General features: G+C 44.5%; 2 protein-coding genes across 5 annotated transcripts in view; both read right to left on the bottom strand.

The window, feature by feature from the left end:
* Positions 1–19,963, bottom strand: part of LOC135270206 (cyclin-Y-like protein 2) — a 281,562-nt gene that overhangs the window by 93,694 nt on the left and 167,905 nt on the right. The window contains exons 8-14 of one of the 4 annotated variants that reach the window (XM_064365556.1): positions 17,141–17,241; positions 14,893–14,928; positions 11,705–11,756; positions 10,791–10,910; positions 9,715–9,881; positions 7,466–7,628; positions 6,027–7,275 (exon numbers count right to left, since the gene is read on the bottom strand). The exons of the other annotated variants lie outside the window; for them this stretch is intronic. Coding sequence (XP_064221626.1) covers positions 7,165–7,275; positions 7,466–7,628; positions 9,715–9,881; positions 10,791–10,910; positions 11,705–11,756; positions 14,893–14,928; positions 17,141–17,241 — 750 coding nt within the window. The 3' untranslated portion in view covers positions 6,027–7,164. Of the gene's footprint in view, positions 1–6,026; positions 7,276–7,465; positions 7,629–9,714; positions 9,882–10,790; positions 10,911–11,704; positions 11,757–14,892; positions 14,929–17,140; positions 17,242–19,963 lie in introns of those variants that run through there. 4 annotated transcript variants of the gene reach the window in all.
* LOC135270077 (protein FAM83H-like) lies at positions 4,582–4,947 on the bottom strand (the record flags this gene model as incomplete). Its single annotated transcript, XM_064364829.1, has 1 exon — positions 4,582–4,947. A coding segment is annotated over one exon (366 nt), but the record flags the coding sequence as incomplete, so codon positions are not given.

The following is a 19,963-nucleotide window of genomic DNA, read 5'->3' as shown; positions in this document are numbered from 1 at the left end:
GGACAGTGTGGTGTGGGAGACAGGGAAGAGAAACAGGTCAACGGAACAGAAGTGTCCAGGCGGACCCACTCACATGTCACCAGCTGCCTTTCCACAGACAAGCCAATGGGAAGGAGGCCCCACATGTGCTGCAGTGACCTGCCATCCTGGGAAAGGGCGGATCGCAACCCCAGCCTCACATCACGCGTGAGTGGCAACCCAGAAGACTCTGGACCCAGAGGTCAAAGCTTCCAGAAGAAAATACAGAGCACCTGCATGACCCTGGGGTAAGCGAGATTCCTCAGAACACAAAAGACAGTCACCTAAAAATCAACACGTGATATACTGGGCTTCATCAGAATTGAAAACGTTCTCATCGCAGAGACCCCAAGAAAGTGAAAAGTCAAGCTGTGACCTGAGATACTGGGAAATATTTAAAAACAAACATTTTGAAATTATGAAAGTATCCACGGTGCGTATCGATCTGACAAGACTGACACAGACCACATGAGGGCTTCGTAAGCAACACGGAAAAGACCACGGCAGAAATTGCAAAGAAAGCTGTGAAGGGCTCTGTGCTTTGCAACACAGGCACTGCCGGTGGCCAGTAGGCAGGAGAAGGTGCTCGGCCTCCTTGGCTATCAGGAAACTGCAAGTTAAGATGAAAATACCACCAAATGCCTGCTGGAGTGGCTAGAATCACACAGACCACAACGCGGAGTGCTGGCGAGGACGCAGCTGCCTGAGCGAGAAGCCACGTCCTGCTCTGGGACGCAAAAATTCCACTCTGAGGAACAAATCCAAGAGAAATGTGCTCACAGAAGTTTTGTTTGTGATATTCTAGCCACAAACTTAGAAAATCCATCACCGAGAGTCTGGACAAGTGAATCATGCTGGGTCCGTGTGATGGAACTGTCATCAGGAAGGAACCGCTGGGTCATGCAAAAACACAGACAAGACCCAGGTCACCACCCCGACCAATAGGAGGCGGGCACCTCAGCAGAGCTGGGGAAGGCCCGTGCTCTAGAAAGCGGGACCCGGGTCATCACGGGGCAACTGCGGTGGAAGGGGACCTCAGGGGGCTGCGTGGTGTAGGAGTCTGCTCTGCAGACGGACTGGGGGGGTTCTTGGGTGTCAGTGTGTGCCACGTTTCCCTGTGTGTACGTAAGATACTGCATTTTTCAGAAGGGAGGGAGGGAGAGGACCAGAAAGAGACGTACGTCCTGGCACCAGAGCCTCGCAGAGCAGAGGAAGCGGTCGCCCCTCGCCTATCCGAGTGGCGCCAACACTGAGCCACACGCTGCCCAGGGCTTCAGCCTTCCTGAAGTCACCACAAGAGTGGATTCCACGCTGAGAACCACCTAGACACAGGCGTGCACAGCGGAGGGCAGATGGGGGCATGCAGACCCTGGGAGGGCCTGAGCGGCTGGTGACCAGCGCTGGCCCCGCCTAGAGCACGAGGCGCTCCCGAGGAGGGCGGGGATGGGGCTCAGGGACAAAGGCAAGGGGCTGGGTGCGGGCTGCAGGTGCTCCGTGGTCAAAGGTGCCAGGCAGGCAGCCGGGGTGGGGTGGGGGTCCCTGTCCACGTGGTGGAGGCTGCAGCATCAGGGAGCTTGTGTCCCTAGAGGACAGAGCCACTCTCCTCAGCTCCTGAGGCCAAGGGAGCTCTGACCTGGCCTGGGTCACCACGAGAGCACCACGGCAGAGGGGGCTGCGCCGAGAGAGAGGGAAGCAGCCGCATCCCAGGACAGACCCCAGCGGCTCTAGGGGCACCTGCCTGAGGGCCCACAGGATGGCCTGGGCCAGTGCAGGGGAGAACGCCCACGGCAAACCCCGCAACCTGCCAGGTCCACCCTGCACTCCCCAGGGTGCCAGGACCCACCCCGCAGTCCCTAGCAACACTCCTCAGGTCAGGCCTGGGTGGGGGCCTCAGCAGGCGGGGTCCCTCAAGGAAAAGGGTGGCCACAGCTCTGCCCTCTGAGGCACCCCGACCAGGCGCTCCAACCGCCACTCAGCGTGGGGCTGTGGGAGGGGCAGGTTGGGCCGAGCTCCACGCTCAGCCTAGGCAGGTGCCACCCTCAGGCCTCAGAGTGGCCACGGGAAGGGCCTGGGGCCTTCAGGGCTGGGACCACGGACCCTGACCCCAGGAGAGAAAGGACAGAACTCCAAAGGCAGCACACCCGCCTGCTCTCACCAGGGGAACTACAGACACCCCCGCCACACACAGACACAGCCCACGCCCTCCCAAACCCCTAGTCACTCTTTCACCCCAGGTGAGGCGTCAGACCTGTGACTGCGGGGCAGACGGCACCCTGCAGGCAAGGGACACACGAGGCCCCTTGTCCCATGGGCTTGCTCTGGAGACAGCCCAGACACTGACCCTGCACAGGGTTGGCATGCAGCTCAAGGAGCCCTGACCTCCTGGCCCCTCCCGGCCTCTGCCCACACCTTGGCTGCCTCTCCTCCATACACGCGTGCCGTGGCCGTGACATGGGCGGAGCCGCCCAGGCCTCAGACGAGCAGAGGTGTAGAGACAGGCACCTCAGGGCTCCAGGGTCCTCACAGGCTCCAGCTAGCCTGGGGTCCTGGTGGGGGCACCAGCAAGGCCATGAGAGTTGTGTCCAGGAAGAGACAAACGTGTTCCACGCACATCTGCGAGCCAACCTCTCCCACTAGCTGAGGTATGTTATCCTCACCAAGACCACCCAACATGTCCCTGTTCCCCACACGCTGGTGGGATAAGGACAGCGGTCAGCAGGGGTGGGCTGTCTGGATGTTTGGGAAGCGGGGGGCCGGCTGGTCAAGGGGAGTCCCTGGTCCTCACATCCCCATGGGGCCTTCTGGGGAGACAGTTACCTGGGCCACAGTGTCCAGGGGGTCTTCAGAAAAGGGACCCCCCCACCCACCCTCTCCATGAACCCTCTAAGGGAGCATCGTCCCAGCCCACACCTGGGCCCAGGCCAGATCCTCCTCCCTCCTTTATGGGGCTCCCCACACCTGCCCTCTCCCAGCTCCCTTCCTTCGAGACATGACTCTACTCCCAGAATCTCTCACAGACACACACAGACACACATACACAAACACACACACACACACACACACACACACACATACACACACGCCTGCTGGTCTGAGCTCAACCCAGGCCTGGCTGTGTGGGGCCTGCTGCGCACCGGGCCCAGGACAGGCGGCTGCAGAGTGAGCAGGCAGATGAAGAGTGAGGGACCACGGGGTCAAACCACTCCACGGGACCAGGGCCAGCACCAGGCCCTGAGAACAGGCATGGGGCGGGGGCGGTGTCTGCTGGACACCGGGAGGGCAGAGACCACTCCCACCTGCAGGGGTGCCCAGGACCTGTCTCTACAGCTGGGATCAGCCTTGGCTGCACCTTGTCCCCTGCCCTCACCTGGCCCCACACCTGTCAAGGACCAGCACCCCACCATCCAGCCCTTCTGGTGTCCGGGCTGGGCCTGTGCAGGGGACGCTCATGAGGCTGGGGCCACAGGTTGTCCATCCGGACTGTTTTATTGCGCCGCAAAGCCCAGTGCCCCCTCCCCACTCTCACCCGGTGCTGGCCAGAGCCTTGCTGGAGGAGACGGCAGACCTGCCAAGGCAGCCCCTGGGGCTTCCCTGTGCCCCTTTCCAGCGGTCTGCCGTGTCCAGCTTCCTCGCCACTCCAAGGGGCATCCTTCCCGTCCGGCTCCACCCCTCCCTTGCAAACTGCCTGCAGCCAGCCCAGTCTTTCCCACAGCAAGAGCACAGACCTCTGAGAAAGATGCTGGGAGGCAGTGAGCGGGAGAATCCAGGTAGGACAGGAAATGCAGCCCTGAGGATGGAGGAGACCCTGAGAGAGAGGGAGGGAGGGAGGGAGGGACGGACGGAGGGGAGCCCTGAGAGCAGGAGGCCCTGAGGAGGAAAGGGGCCCCAGAGAATGGGGAGTTGAGGCACAGAGGTGGGGCCCTTGAAAGAGGACAGGGGACTCAGCGGGGCACGGAGGCTCACACCTGTAATCCCCCCATGTTGGGAGGCTGAGGCGGGCGGATCACTTGAGGTCAGGAGTTGGAGACCAGCCTGGCAAACATGGTGAAACCCTGTCTCTACTAAAAATAGAAAAATTAGCAGGGCATGGTAGCAGGCACCTGTAATCCCAACTACTTGGGAAGCTGAGGCACGCGAGTCACTTGAACCTGGGAGGCAGAAGTTGCAGTGAGCCAAGATGGCGCCACTGCACTCCAGTTTGGGTTTCAAAAAAAAAAAATGGCGTGGGGTACTGAAGCACAGAGATGGTGGAGCCAGACGCTCCGCCATGCAAGGCTGACGGTGCAGAGATGAAGACGCTGAGCAGAGAAGGGGCTGAGGGAAGAAAGGCACTGGTGGCGAGGGGCTGGAGCCCCAGTACTGGGGAGGCCAGGGGCACAGATGGCGGCTGCCGGGTGAGCCCCAATAGGAGCCGAGCTGGGGCACACTCAGCCACGCCCCAAGCAGCCGTGGCCTGGCAGCACCGCTCAAGCACAGGAGGAGTGCTCTCCTTGCTCCGTGGGGGCCCCGGGTGGCCGTGGCAGCAATTCGGTCACCCTGGCCCGGGCTGCTGGGCCAGGAGACTCATTTCTTGCCTTTGAACGTGCCCAGAATCTTGGGCACAAACTTGCCCACCTTGCTGTCCCCGGTGCCCTCCTCCACCGGGCCCTCCCCAGCCCCGGAGCTGCTGGCCTCCTCTTTCTTGCAGAAGACCTCGAAGCGGCTGTACACGCGCTTCTCCTCGCGCATGCTCTCCATGCGGCGCAGCAACCGATCGCGCTCCTCCGCGCTGGCCGGCAGCGTGCGGCTCAGCCGGCCTTGGGTCCCCAGGCTGTCCGAGCGGAAGATGGCCGAACACTTGTCCTTGTCGGACATATCTGGGGCCAGGCCGCTAGCAGGCGGTGGACGGCCGAGCTCGGGGCTGCTGTGGTGGAGTTCCAGCAAATTTGATCAAACTCACTGCTTACGTTTACAGGAGTAAAGGAAAATGTAAGGTACTTAAATTTTATACTTCCAGAGAAGCCAAAATATCCATCAGACAATAAACAGGTCATTTAGCTATTATTTCCATAATGACAAATAATTTATTAAGGAATCATATTATTAACACTTCCAGGAATGTTGAGCTTTATCTCATAGAATTTAACATTAAGACATGCAGATAGCAGGATACAAAATAGATTTTTCCACTATCACAAATACTCCACCATACGGAAAAGAGGAACTAATTTTCTTTTCATAAATCACTAATTTGTCTGCCACAATTTCTTGTGGAAATGAATTTATTTCTCTGTAGCTACAAAGAAAAATCTCACCCAGTAATATTCCTGAAACTAAGCCCTGAGATTCTGCTTGAAATCATCCACAAAAAATATCGACCTCAGGTACTTATTACACATTTTTAGGAGAAGAACAAATAAAACTAAGATTTTTTTTTTTTTTTTTTTGGTATATTTAGTAGAGGTGGGGTTTCACTCTATTATTAGCCAAGATGATCTCGATCTCCTGTGGAGACCATCCTGGTCAACATGGTGAAACCCCGTCTCTACTAAAAATACAAAAAATTAGCTGGGCACGGTGGCACGTGCCTGTAATCCCAGCTACTGAGGAGGCTGAGGCAGGAGAACTGCCTGAACCCAGGAGGCGGAGGTCGCGGTGAGCGGAGATCGCGCCATTGCACTCCAGCCTCGGTAATGAGAGAGAAACTCCGTCTCAAAAAAAAAAGAAAGACCAATTCACTTTTTCTTTCTTTCTTTCTTTCTTTCTTTTTTTTTTTTTTTGAGAAGGAGTTTCGCTCTCGTTACCCAGGCTGGAGTGCAATGGCGCGATCTCGGCTCACCGCAACCTCCGCCTCCTGGGTTCAGGCAATTCTCCTGCCTCAGCCTCCGCCTCCTGATTAGCTGGGATTACAGGCAGGCGCCACCGTGCCCAGCTAATTTTTATATTTTTAGTAGAGACGGGGTTTCACCATGTTGACCAGGATGGTTTCGATCTCTTGACCTCGTGATCCACCCACCTCGGCCTCCCAATTTATGTTTTTTTGATAATATTTTCCCATCTTCCAAGCTTTATCAATAAAATTCATTGTATACTTAATAAAAATGCAAGTTGAAATAAGAAAATAAATCTTTTCAAGGTGACACAGCCAAGAGTGACACTCCTGGCTGGAATAACACGCCTGACTCCAGTGTAAGTCAGGACATCCTATTGTGGGGATCCTCTCACCCCTATTCTGCTCACCGAAGTACTCGATAACCACCTTCTTGAGAGACGCTGCGCTGTGCCCCCAGGTGTGCCTCAGGGCATTTTACTTTGCAGGGCCTCGCACAATCTTGCTAGGGAATAAATTTTCATTGTCTTTGGGGAGTTTTTCTCCCTTTCCAATACTGAAAAAAACCAGATGGTCGGAATTGTTTCTGTCTTTCCCCTCAATATAGGCATTTAATTTGGCTGCCAGCAGTGTGTCTCCAAGAAATGGAAACTGGGGTTAGAGAAAGAAAATCTTAAGGCCACAAAGATTTAGCTTTTTAGATAAAGGGTAAAGCAGATTTATAATCACCTACCGGTAATAATGTAAAGGTTCAAGTTAATTGTCTACAAATAAAATAGCACTGGCTCAGATATGGAAGTTCTGGATTTAACAGGACAGTGCCTCCACTGCATGGGACAGGTACTACACACATACGAACATCATAAAGACTACCGAACGCCTGCATTTCAACTACTGACTTAGGATGAGCCTCATTTGGCTCGGTGACAAATGCACCTGACCAAACTCATATCGTCACTAAATCTCTCATCTACATTCTATCTATTCTGTAGATACAAAGCCCCAAAATGTACATACTGTACATACAGCTGGTACCGACATGAAGGCCCATTGCTTTTTCTTTTCTTTTGGGGGCAGAAGGAGCCTTCACTTTGGAGTGGTTTCTAAAACACGGTTGACATTAAAAGGGACCGAAGAGTGTAAGAGTGTGTTGTTGCCCTGACAAGGTCCCATTCTTTACTAGGAAGTAGAATCTTAGTTGTCCTTGAGTTCACTTGAATTGAGGTGTTTCTTCTTTGGAAAATATTAAGTTTTCCAGTTCTTTGGCAGGAGAGGTGATATGTTCCTGCCTTTTTTGATGAGGGGTTCAGATGTTACACTACCCCTCATTTCTTCATTCAGCAGAGGATGGCCTTAGCGCGCTGAAGACCAATTAAGTCATCAGCACTGAAAGACCTAATTTTCTTAGCAGTATAGAAGACTTTGTCTTGTTCTAGCCTTGAAAAAGCCTAAGAATGTCAAATAGAAAAGAGGTACAATTTTAAAAAGGGTTCCAAACTTTTAAGGTTAATAAGCTCTTCAGTATGTTAGTTATTTTTGAAGCTTTCCGTTTTTCTAATCACTACTTAAGATGACCTGGTCACAGATGCTGGCATTGGTGTTTGACTGAAAACCCACTTAGTAACTTCGTAGCCTTACCCCCAGCTTCCATGCTCTTTCTCTCTCAAGAAGGTAAACTGGCAAACGCAGGCCACGCTTGTGTGCCAAGGCACGAAGATCGAAGTAGCATCCGACATGAATGCTGCCAGGAACGCTGATATTACGATCAATTAGCTCCACGAAGTGCCTTTCCAACTCATTCCTGGGGAAGGAGAAACAACAAAACCAACACGAGACAATGTCAGTTCACTGGGCCATCTTCAAAAACATTATTCTCACGTAAGAACTGTGGTAAAGCCATCCCATGCTCTAGTTTATTAGAATGCATCAAAGAACTGACACTGGACAGAACCCTATTGATCAAAGAAATACAAGAAAGGGTGCAACTTTCCCAGCATTCCTTGAAAACTTAGAAATAACTTATACTGGAAAAGAAACTTGAATGTAAAAAACATGTTAATAAACTAGACTTTCCCACGTGCTTTCAAAGACATATTCAAATGTAACATGGAGAAAAACAACGTAATCTTAAGAAACATAGCCTTCAGTTTTTTCATTTCTTTGAAAACATGAAAGGACTCAATGGAGTAAAACCCTTATAAATACAAACATGTGGTAAGGTCTTCAGCTGTTACAGTTCCACATGAAGATAAGAACTCATTTCTGAAATAAAACCTATGAATGTATAGCACGTAGAAATGCCTTCATTTACGTGATATTTGCCCAAGACTCATGATAACACGCACTGCAGATACACCTTATAAATATAAGAAAGCATATAGGACTGGAACCCTAGTCGAATACCAAATACAGAGAAGTTTTCAGTTTTAAGAACTTCTTCAACGTTTATGTGAAAACTTCCCCTAGAGGGAAATCCTATCAATGTTTGTAAATTGGAAAGCCTGATGCAAAATGATTCTTGTATAGTCTTCAAAAATGAACATAAGTAAATGTTATACTACTTCTATTTTGTTTCTCAGTGATTCTTCATTGGAAAGGGTCTTTGTACTTACTTCTGCTGCTTTTGCAAGAAAACATTTTGGTTACAGTTTTGTAGATACTCTTTAAAAAAGATTACTATATGAATTTAATAGGCAGTTTTGTGTTGTTGTTGCTGTTGTCAGTTAGTAAAATTTTTCTCTATTTAAAAATATCACACTGAGCTACTACAATCGCTCCAAATTCTGTTTGGAAACAAATACAGCCTATGCAAGTGGATTCCCATGCACATGTCCAAACAGGGCACAGCTGCTTGCGGTCCATTCTGCATCTAGCACAAGTTTGGGATGAGGAGAGAGGTGACAGCCTCCTCTGCACTCCTACAGCTGAACTTGGGGCTCATTCCTGAGGGTTCCATTGCACAACTCAGACTCCATGCTCACTCCCAAGGCACCACAATAGTGATCAGATGACAGAAATGATGGATGCCATTTATTACCTGTCGCTATTATGGGACAGAAATACTCTTTACATTTCGAATGGAAGAAAGATCAGAGCGAGACATCTTGGCTAAACTAAACTCATTTCATGAAAGTACTTGTCATGGGCCTGGAGTGAGACTGAGAGCCCTCCCAAGTGCTGCTGTGGTTGCATGAGTACCCCAGGAACCTCCTGAATGTGGCGAGCATCGGGTGATGCTCCAGCAACGTTTCTCAGACTGCCTGAGGGGAGCACTGGAACTTCTAACTCATCAGCCCAATGATGCAACACTCTGAAGAGGGACGGGACAGGGGCACAGGGATCTGTGGCTATTCTGTATCTCAAGGTTTCCAGAAAACAGATCTTCAGATAAAAGCAGGGAGAACACCAGCAAAAGCAAGTACACAATGTATGACTCGGGGTGAAGCTATACATTTTCCCCAGTCCACAGGCCCCAGACCTGTCAATGGCCAAACAATTATTTCAAAGGCCAGACATGTGCTCCTTACAAAGAGACTGGAACTTGCAGACAGCTTGTAAAAAGCCGTAAGGATATCTACTGTACTATTATGTTCTGGCAGCACACTGCTAAGATATTTGCCAAAAACATTCACCAGAAAAATACTTTTCCATTTATGAGATTATTTACAACGGCAATTTACCAAGACCTACCAATGAACAGTGAAAAATATGAATGGTTGTTCTAAAGCTGGGGAGAAAAGAGTATGTGGCATTCATGTCATTCATGTCCGTTCTTATTATCTGCACAATGTAACCTTTAAAAATACTTCTTAAAGTGCTTAAGTTTATGGGAGCAAATAAAGTACTCAAAAATGGTTAGAAAGTTCACCAAAACCATACAAACTCACATATCTTCAACTGTCATGTTCTCAAAGAGCCTGCAGTAGTGCTCATGGCACACAGCCACGTCGTGCCCAACCCTGATGGCAAGAAGAGTGGCTCCGAAGACTATCCTCTTCCAGTTGGTTGGACAAATGTTGATATCAGCATCATTTACAAGTCTTTCGATGTACACCTGCAAAACAGAGGACCGGCCTGTGACTTAGCTGGGTTGAAGTGTCGTGATAAGAACTCTTGTGAAAAACCAGAATACTTCTGGTTTTGACCATAAAGTAAGTGCCTTTTATTCTTATGTTCTACAAAGGCTTTGCTTGACCAGGCCAAGCAAGGGACCATATCACGATCATACATCAAATATTTCTGCTACCTACTCTGCCCAGCAGGGGTAGATTAGGCACATCCAAGGAACAATGAATTGAAGGCAGCAGCTCTCAATCACGACATGCATCAGAATTGCCTGGGGATACAGCGTGGGACTCAGCTTAGATGTAGGCATCTATTCCTGCCCATCAACCAGACGGTTTTGCTACTACTCCCCATTCTAAGCCCTCCACATGCCTTGGATGTGTGCGTACTGTGTGCATGTGTGCACTCAAGTGTGGGAGGAGAAATCAGAAATCCTTCCTGCTGCCTTTCATAGCAATTGTTCTGTGATGAGAAAAGCAATGGCAACATTTTAAGCCATGATGACGACTCAACTCCAATAGTATATTTGCTTTCATACGTTTTTCTTAAAGTTCTGAGATAATTTCAGAAACCTACCTTTATTTAAAAACAGGACCATGCCACCCTGTTTACAAGATCAATTTAGTTTGTTTCCTTTCTTTTTTTTTTTTGGAGATGGAGTCTCTCTCTGTCACCCAGGCTGGAATACAGTGGCTTGATCTCTGGTCAAGGCAAACTCTGCCTCCTGAGTTGAAGCAATTCTCCTGCCTCAGCCTCCTGAGTACCTGGGACTACAGGGGCATGTCAGCAAGCCTGGCTAATTTTTGTATTTTTAGTAGAGACAGGGTTTAACCATGTTGGCCAGTCTGCTCTACAAGACCAATTTCTAAAGATGCTTTATAAACCGAAAATAGCTCACCAAACTTCTGATTGCCAAGTCAGCTGTTAGCCTGTTGACTTTAAATAGAGAACGAAGAAATGTGAAAATCAACTTGCGTCCAGGATTATACTGAAAGTAGACCTCCGGAAGCTGTTCTTGCTGAAAGAAGAAAAAATGCAACATAAGTATCCAGTGAAGAAAAAACCTAAAGTGCTCTTAAAACAGCAGTGTTCCCATTTGTGCCCATCTTATCACAGTAATTTTGATTAGTGAGATGTCTTTTAGATTTTACAATATGAACAGTGGAATCTTAAAATACCATAATGATTTAATACTCATCAGCATTCACCAAAAGATAATATGAGCTTAGCCTCAGAAAATTATGGTTCTTTTTTACTCTTTCCCCCACATGATTCCATCCAAATGTAAGTTACTTTTAGGCTTTAATGTCTTACTGACCATATGTCATTCTTCTCAGCAATAAACTGAGAAAACACAGTTTCCTGTAACCATGAGGCTCTAAGCCTACGCTGTTAAATACAATAATTACTAGCCACATGTGGCTACGATGTACCTGAGGAAGCACATTTTAAAATTTTTACACCATGTAAGTTGATTTAAACTGAAATTATTTTTAACTAGCTTCATAGCTTCTGTGTGAAAAGTACTTACATATTGCTTATTGCAATATGAGTATATGTAATTGTCCTTTAATTGCCTTTTTAAAAGATACATTTTCTATTATTTGGATATTATATTTACTCATACCAGCTCATTTACTGAAGAGAGCTACAGATCAGTTCTTATTCCAGCATATTCTTTTTACAGCACTTAAGATGACTAAATGCAATACAAAATGGGGAAGAGGATTTAAAGAAAGATGACTTCGAGTTCAGCATGAAACAAATGCCAGTCTATGATGCAAATACAACTTCAGTAAAAGTGCCACTTACTGTAAATGGGTGTAACCGTTCATCAAAGATGCCCATAGTTCTATCAGCATCTCTATAAAATAAGAATGTGCATTACTTCAAAAACTGTTCAATATCTTAGTAAACTGTTTAGTGAAATAATGCCTCCTATGTGCTCTGGGGCTTATTTCAGCAAAGCAAACAGTTTTTACAAATTCTTCACCTGGATCCTGACCTGCAGAGGGTTTCCTGACTTCTTCCTCGGCACAACATGTCCCGTGCTATGAATTCTTTTCTATGATAACCAGTCAGAACTGCCTGTAAGTATTGACCCTTAACAGGCAATGACAACAAACCAAACATATTTTCACTCTTCTAACCACACACTGAAACACAAGAACATTTTACGAAGCAGTGGTGGTGGGCAATAAAGTCTTTAGAACTTTAATAAATCAAAAAGTGATTCAGATTTTCTAACTCTCTTTCTCTCTAGTTCTCTGTAGCATAGTCTCGTGATGTATTTATTTTCTGTTATTTGAATTAAAAACTCACCTGCCTTATTTTAAAAGAGGTCAGTCTTTGACAAACTTTAAACTTCATAAAACTAATGCATTGTGCTGTGTAATAAACCAGTGGTTCTCCAAATGTGCTCTGTGGACCTCTGGGGATCCCCAAGACCCTTTTCCAGAAGGCCTAAGAGGTCACCTCCCTTTCCCTTTCCCTTCCCCTTCCTTCCCCTCCCTTCCCTTCTTTGTTTTCCTTTCTTTTTTCTTTCCTTTCCTTGTTTTTATTTTTTTTTTGAGACAGGGTTTCACTCTTGTTGCCCAGGCGGGAGTGCAATGGTGCAATCTTGGCTCACTGAAACATCCACCTCCCAGGTTCAAGAGATTCTCCTGCCTCAGCCTCCCAAGTAGCTGGGATTACAGGCACCCACCACCATGCCCAGCTAGTTTCTGTATTTTTAGTAGAAATGGGCTTTCACCATGTTAACCAGGCTGGTCTTGAACTCCTGACCTCAGGTGATCCGCCTGCCTGACCTCCTAAGGATTACAGGCCTGACCCACCGTGCCCACCCAACACTGTTCTGATAATCATACTAATTCAATCTGAGAAAGCTGATAATAACATTTTTTTAATTATGAAAGTAATACAAAGACACTGCCTGCTTTTTCATAGACACTTGCCATGACTGTATAGAAGCAAAAGTGGGTAAAACTGCTGGTTTCTCAGCCTAAATCAAGGCAGTGGTACCAATTACATTCTATGCTTTATTGTCCATTACAATTTAAAAAGATAGGCTGAAGTACTTAAGAATGTCTTTGATGAAGCAGTAAAAAATGGTGTTACTAAATCTTGACATGTAGCTTTAAAATTCTGAATCAGTGGAAAGTTAACAAGAAGTGCTTCTGCCGACTGTGGTACCATTGTGTTTAAAAAAAAAAAAAAAAGAATTCATGATTTAATTGTGAGCTGAACAATCACTTTTTTCACAGGACATCATTTTTATTTAAAAGTACAACTGGGTCAGTGCAGCAGCTCACGCCTGTAAAATCACAGCACTTTGGGAGGCTCAGGCAGGCAGATCCCTTGAGCTCCTTCAGGAGTTCAAGACCAGCCTGGGCAACATGGCAAAACTCTGTCTCTACCAAAAATACACAAAAATTAGCCAGGCGTGGTGCCACATGGCTGTGGTTCCAGCTACACAGGAGCCTGAGGTGAGAGGACTGCCTGAGCTGAGATCATGCCAGTGCACTGCAGCCAAGTGACAGAGTGAGACTTGGTCTAAAAAAAAAAAAGGGCAACTATCATTCTCAAAAATAAATGACATGAGGTTGTCACTTCAAGGAAAATAAGTATTTGTTCCCAATGATAAAATTTAAGCTTTCCCGAGGACTCTGAAAAACTCGTTCTTTCTACTATAGCTTGACAGCTTTTCAGTATTTAAAGATATTTTAAAATAAGATTGGTGGTTAAACTAAAAGTAATTTTTGACAAAATAAAACATAAACCAACATATTCCAAATAACTAATGCCTAAGATTATAAATGCAAGTATGGGTGAAAAGAACAATTTACCATGCAAGAAAGAGGAGTGAGTACTGATGGAATACATTTAGTAATACGTAAAATGCCACTGTAACTAATTGAAGAAAGTAGCACTTGTGGAGTTTTGACTTAGCATTAATGAATACCCACAACTGTCTCAGAGCTTTAAAAATACACCTTTTACCAACTACACATTTGCATGTTAGGTCATGTTATTGCCTCGTTATTTATTTATTTATTTTAAGTTGAGACAGAGTCTCACTCTGTCACCCAGGCTGGTGTGCAATGGCACGATCTCTCTGCTCACTGCAACCTCTGCCTCCTGGGTTCAAGCGATTCTCTTGCCTCAGCCTCCGTAGCAGCTGGGACTATAGGAATGCACCACCACGCCCACCTGTGTTTTTGTATTTTTAGTAGAGACGTGTTTTCTCATGGTGATCAAGCTGGTCTCAACCTCCTGTCCTCAACTGATCCGCCTGCCTCGGCCTCCAAAAGTGCTGGGATTACAGGCATGTGCCACCATGCCTAGCCATCTTAAAGTAAATTCTTTAAAGCAAATGGCAAAGAAAGAGCTAGAAAACCCAGCTTTGTTCTACTAAGCTCCACATTAGAGATTTTCAACAATAGAAATACCTGACACACTTTTTACTCAACTCTCCGCTGAAAAGAGTTATTTTTTCTTTTTTTTAAATTTCCAGTTTCCTGATACATGAGAAAAAAGTTATTTTTTCATTAAAAAATTTATGTTAACAATATTGTTCTCAAAGAATACTTTCTGTTGGCAAAACTTGGGTCATGGGTTACTACTGACATCTAGTTGGTACAGGCCATCAATGCTGCTAAGCTTTCTGCAAAGCACAGGACAAAGCATTATTTAGCTCATAATATCAACAGTGGTAAGGCTGTGAAATCTCAGCTAAAAATAGATTTGGAAAAAAAATCTCAATTTTATACTTCTACAACAGTAACTATCAATATAATCAATATAAACACATACTCTTTGAGATTCCCAGTCATTTAAGATTTAAGAGAGTCTTAAGGTCCAAAGAAAACACACATAATTTGCCTCGATATTTTAGTCGGCACAATACAGCTTATGATGTCTAGACCTGTGACCTAACACTGAGCTTGACAGCTTGCAAAGTAATTAGCTAGAATAACAAGACAGGTTTTTAAAAAGCTCACCTTAGCTTGATATGATAATATATCTGCAAGGCCACACTGTGGAAGGAAAAACATTCATCAAAATAGATGTTATCACTGGTTAGGCCTGAAGACATATTTTTAAAAGGGTGCAGAGGAAACTCTCCTAGTGGCCCTGAAATTAAAATCCTCTGGTTCAGAACAGTACCATAAGGGCACTTTCTTGTTTTCATTTCTTGGCTTTCAGCAAAAACGTGAGAACCAAAATGCAAAGCAATATGCTGTCAGAAGACGTGTTTCTATTGATTATTATAATATATAAATAATAACATATTTCCCTTATATGCTCTTCTACCCACAAAACCTTTCATCCCGTGCAATTTAAAACTCAAATTAGGCAGTGGCTCTCAAATTTTGCTGCACATTAAAATCACCTGAGAAGCTTCAATAATTGCCTCATTTTAAACATGAGATGTTTTGATTTAATTAGCATTGGATATAACTTTGGACATCGTGGGTTGTTGTTAAAAGTTTCCCAGGTGATTTCAATGCGCAGGAACATTTGGAATGATTGAGTTGGGGTGAAAATCAGAATCTTATGGCATACTTTTTTCTTTACATGAAGATGCCTCACATAGATCCTATTTTCCTAAAAGGCTTCTCAGTGCCTAGAGATAGAGGGAAAGTGGAGATGGGAAGATGCATGTGTTTGCAGACACGCATTTTGAAGAAAAACTTTGCAAAAGTGATCCCAGTGAGTTCCATCTATCCCATTGATAACAGTGCACTACTAACTCATGATATTTTCCAAAATCTTTTCTTGAAGCCAATCTGCCCTATTAAGTTGCTCAATAAACCTATATTTCACCAATAGCAAATATTCTTAAAAAAAAATTTTAACTTGCTGATGGCAAGTTAAAACTTACTTTACTTTTGAAAGTAGACTTCTAAAAATTAGAATAATGAGGAAAAAAGCATGAAATTTCTTTGAGCAAGATTAACCTTAAAAGCTACTTTTGAATGGTATGCTAACACATCAAAATCTTTTGAATTCAAAAGAAACCAGGGACTCGTGATGTGGTGATCCCAGCACTTTGGAAGGCCGAGGTGGGTGGATCACCTGAGGTCGGGAGTTCGAGACGAGCCTGACCAACATGGAGAAACTCTGTCTCTACTAAAAAAATAATAATAATAATACAAAATCGGCCAGGCATGGTGGTGCATGCCTGTAATCTCAGCTACTCAGGAGGCTGAGGCAGGAGAAACGCTTGAACATGGGAGATTGCAGTGAGCTGAGGTAGCGCCATTGCACTCCACCCTAGGCAACAAGAGCAAAACTCCGTCTCAAAAATAAATAATAAATAAAAAGACTGACTAGACTTGCCTGACTACAGACATTTATTTAGTGATTACTCAATAGGTCCCAAAGCTCAGAACCTGAGACAGAGTTTGAGTCCAGTTTTTGCTGAAACACAATTTCATCTCAACTATTGTTATAAGGGAGAGAGGAAAGTGGCATTATTACAAGTGTAAACTTGCAATTTTTAATTAAAGTCAAAGTTACTGACAATCAAATTAGCTAAAAAGGCTAGTGCATTCTAAACAAAATTGTTTATAAGCTAAGTAGTTATGTTTCTAGAATTAAAAGTAAAATTAAAAATAAAGACATTAATATTCTAAATTAGCACTTTCCAAACTCTGTTCTAAAAATCAACACTCATGACCCAAGGAGATGATCATAATGTACACCGGACAGCCCCTGTGGTGTTGGTGTTGGTGGCTGTTCCTTTTAAAATAAACTTCATCTCAGGGTGCTCTCAAAGTGCATCTTTGTGGCCCATGAGGTGCTCATGCACAATGGGAGAAATTCAAATGCAGATACACTGTGGTGCCAGAAGAGAAAAAGCTATTCCTTCCTCCAAGACTAATGTCCAAAGTAGTACATGCTGATTTAGGCCTGCAACTTATTAAACAAACTAATTCTTCACACACACACACAAATTCAATAAAGGGAACCTATCCTTCTCACTGCACTCAACGTTGCCTTAAGGTTTAATAAAGGCATCAAATAAATAGCTACACTTTTTCTGAAATTTCTTACTTGCTAACTGATTTTTCCTTCCACCACGATGTCTAAGATTAAAAGAGAAATTGGTATTTAATATTTAGAATCTGGATATCAATATATAGTTGACTCCAATTTCTTGAAAGTGATTGAAGAGGACAACCAAATGGCTGAAATAATTTTAGAACAAAGGAGTCTGTCCCTTGGCAGTACAGTTGTACTCACGCGTTTAGTGTCAGTGTAAGATTAGGGCAGCTGGCTGTGCTGTCATCAATGAATATGGTGGAGCATGAACTATATAATTGCGGTAAAGGCCCAGTAGATACCTGAAGAGGAAGGGAAGGATATGGTAAACTTATCAAAGTGTATTTTTTTCTCAGTTAAAATGTCAAATGACAAAGCACTAAGATATTCCTTACACTCCATGAACTGCCTGAGTGTGGTATCGTGTGCAATGCACTCTACAGAAAACCCGTTGGAGGCTGTTAACTTCCAGAGATGATGTTTGAGATATGGATTATAAAATGCTCCTCTTAATATGGTACCTGTCACCAAACCTAACAAGGATTTTATGAGTAAGATTTCACTGTTTTTTTCAACAGTGACATAAAGCAGCTGAGAATTTCTACTATTTACTTACTACAATAAAATGTAACGTATTAAATAATACTGGTACAGGAGCATTTCCATTGCAATGAATATAAAACTAATGCATTTACTGAGTTACTAGTCCTAAATGTATTATTTCAGGTGATAATTCTGACAAAATAGGTGTTTCAGATTCAGAGGCTCTGTGTGCCAGGGCAGCTGGGCTACCAAGTGAGGAAGCCATAGGTTCCTCTAGTCCTGTTTTCTTATGTGGAGGATAAAAAAAGTATCACTTAAATATTCTCTCACACCCTGAAAACAGATGACAGCTTAAAAATTTAACTTTTCCTTCATGTTTAAATGAGACCGCCATCACATGACTCAAATGAGACTCCCAGAAAACTTACCATTCATTTCAAAACTTGATTAATTTCATTCTATAAATCACGTGACCTGCACCTAGGCATTTTCCTGCTATACCCCTGCTCTCTGCCTACTGCCTTTCTCTTTCCTGGTTTCAGCAAACTTGACTCCATCTACCCTCTTGGATCGATCTCTTTGACAGCAGCCACACCAAAAACGGTTTCTTTGCACACTGATTAGTCAAATTCACCACTGATTACAAGATACTAAAATTTTTTTTATTTGCATACGTTTTAGAGGGAACAGGTGGCATTTGGTTACAAAAGCAAGTTCTTCAGTGATGATCTGTGAGATTTTGGTGTACCCATCACCCGAGCAAGGAAATACTTGCAGAGCATTCCCCTCACGAGAAAGAATGCCACTCCATAAGAGTAAGGGAAGGCTCTTACTCTTCCTATCTCTAGCTGCTGAGCACAGAATTTTGAATCAATCAAAAACTTCGACAAGTGTTTGACAAATTCATTCAGTCTTACTACATTTAATTACACCAAAAACACTACTAACAGTTTACTGTTTATAGGTATTATTTAAGGTAATCACAAAAAGAAACAAATCATCTAACTTCAGTCAGCATAAATCAGAGTGTGAAATTTTATGATCTTTATGTTCTGCTTTTTGGCAGAACAAATTTCAGGTATGTTTTTAAACAATTAGTAACTCTTTTCCTTTTTCTGAGATAGGGTCTCACTTTGTTGCCCAGGCTGGAGGGCAGTGGTGCAATGATAGCTAACTGCAGCCTCAAACTCCTGAGCTCAAGCAATCCTTTGCCTCAGCCACCTCAGTAGGTAAAACTAAAGGCATAAGCCACCATGCCTGGCTAATTTCTTAGTTCACCTTTTTGAGGAGATGAGCTCTTGCTATGCTGACCAGGCTAAAAATAAACAAATCTTAATTAACTGAAATATTTCTAACACAGTGAGCATTCATGAAAACAGCTCCATCTATGTTGTCAAGTAATGGGATCATATGACAGTGTATAAAGTTTGAATGAAAATATTAAACAAGGCTTTAGAAGAAAACTGTAATATGCTTATTATAGATACATCACTCAAGAATTGTCTTGGTAAATATCATTAATGATATTGAAATTAAACTTTGATTTACACTGAAATATAGGTCTTAAAAAAATAAGAATAAAGAAAAACAGAAAAACAAAGTGACTGGAACAGAAGTGAGCAGTTTGTCTTGCAGAGCTAAAGGCAGGCTGTGAATTTCAAGGCAAACAGCACTTTGAAAAGTAGGGTGAAATATAAAAAGGAGGGCAAAAGCCATCAAGGTCAGTTGAAAATCTGTGATTAGAGCCCCAAGTCCACCTGTTCTCCCATCTGATAAGAAACTTAGATGTGTGTTCCCTCAATACACCAAACCTGAGAATTTCTGCCTCACGGCTACCATGGCCTAAACCTGAGATATAAACAAAACGGTACACCAAAAATGGAACTCCAACTTTCTTCCCTAACTCTGCTTTTGGAAAGCAAGTAGCCACGCTTTTACTTCCCAGGCAGGAACTTGGGAGATCCTTCTCAAGAAACTGAACTGTCTCGAATAAAAAGATCCCCAGATAATACACTGAGGTCCCCCAAATGAAAAGCTAGTTTGGCTTCCAAAACCTCACACTGGTGCCATCAGTTAACACAAGTCATGCTTTCAAATCAAGTAAGCCAGGGACCACCACACATTGGAGAAAAGCCTCCAACAAGAGAGACTGAAATAACAACAACAACAAAAATTTCACGGGACCAGTCAAAATCAGGAGCAAAACTTTAAAAAAATCTTAAAACACCCTAAAAACTATAAAAATTCAATAGACATAGTAGAGGATAAACTGACAGAATATCCCAGAAGTAGAATAAAAAGACAAACTGAAAAAAACAGAAGGGGAAATATTTAAAACCAATGCAGACATACTCCTCTAAGCAGTCTAGTGTCTGAGTAACAAGACTGCCCGAAACAAAGTAACAGAGAAAAAAGAAACATTCTCCGAAAGAGGCAGTCTGCAGACTTAGCAGCCTCAATAAAATGAAAAGATTCCCCACC

This window comes from Aotus nancymaae, unplaced genomic scaffold, assembly GCF_030222135.1.
Source record: "Aotus nancymaae isolate 86718 unplaced genomic scaffold, 86718_ANA_hifiasm-v0.15.2.pri h1tg000006l, whole genome shotgun sequence".
Taxonomy (NCBI): Eukaryota; Metazoa; Chordata; class Mammalia; order Primates; family Aotidae; genus Aotus; species Aotus nancymaae.
Note: the sequence above shows the minus strand (reverse complement) of the source record. Positions and strands in the feature narration are given on the sequence as shown.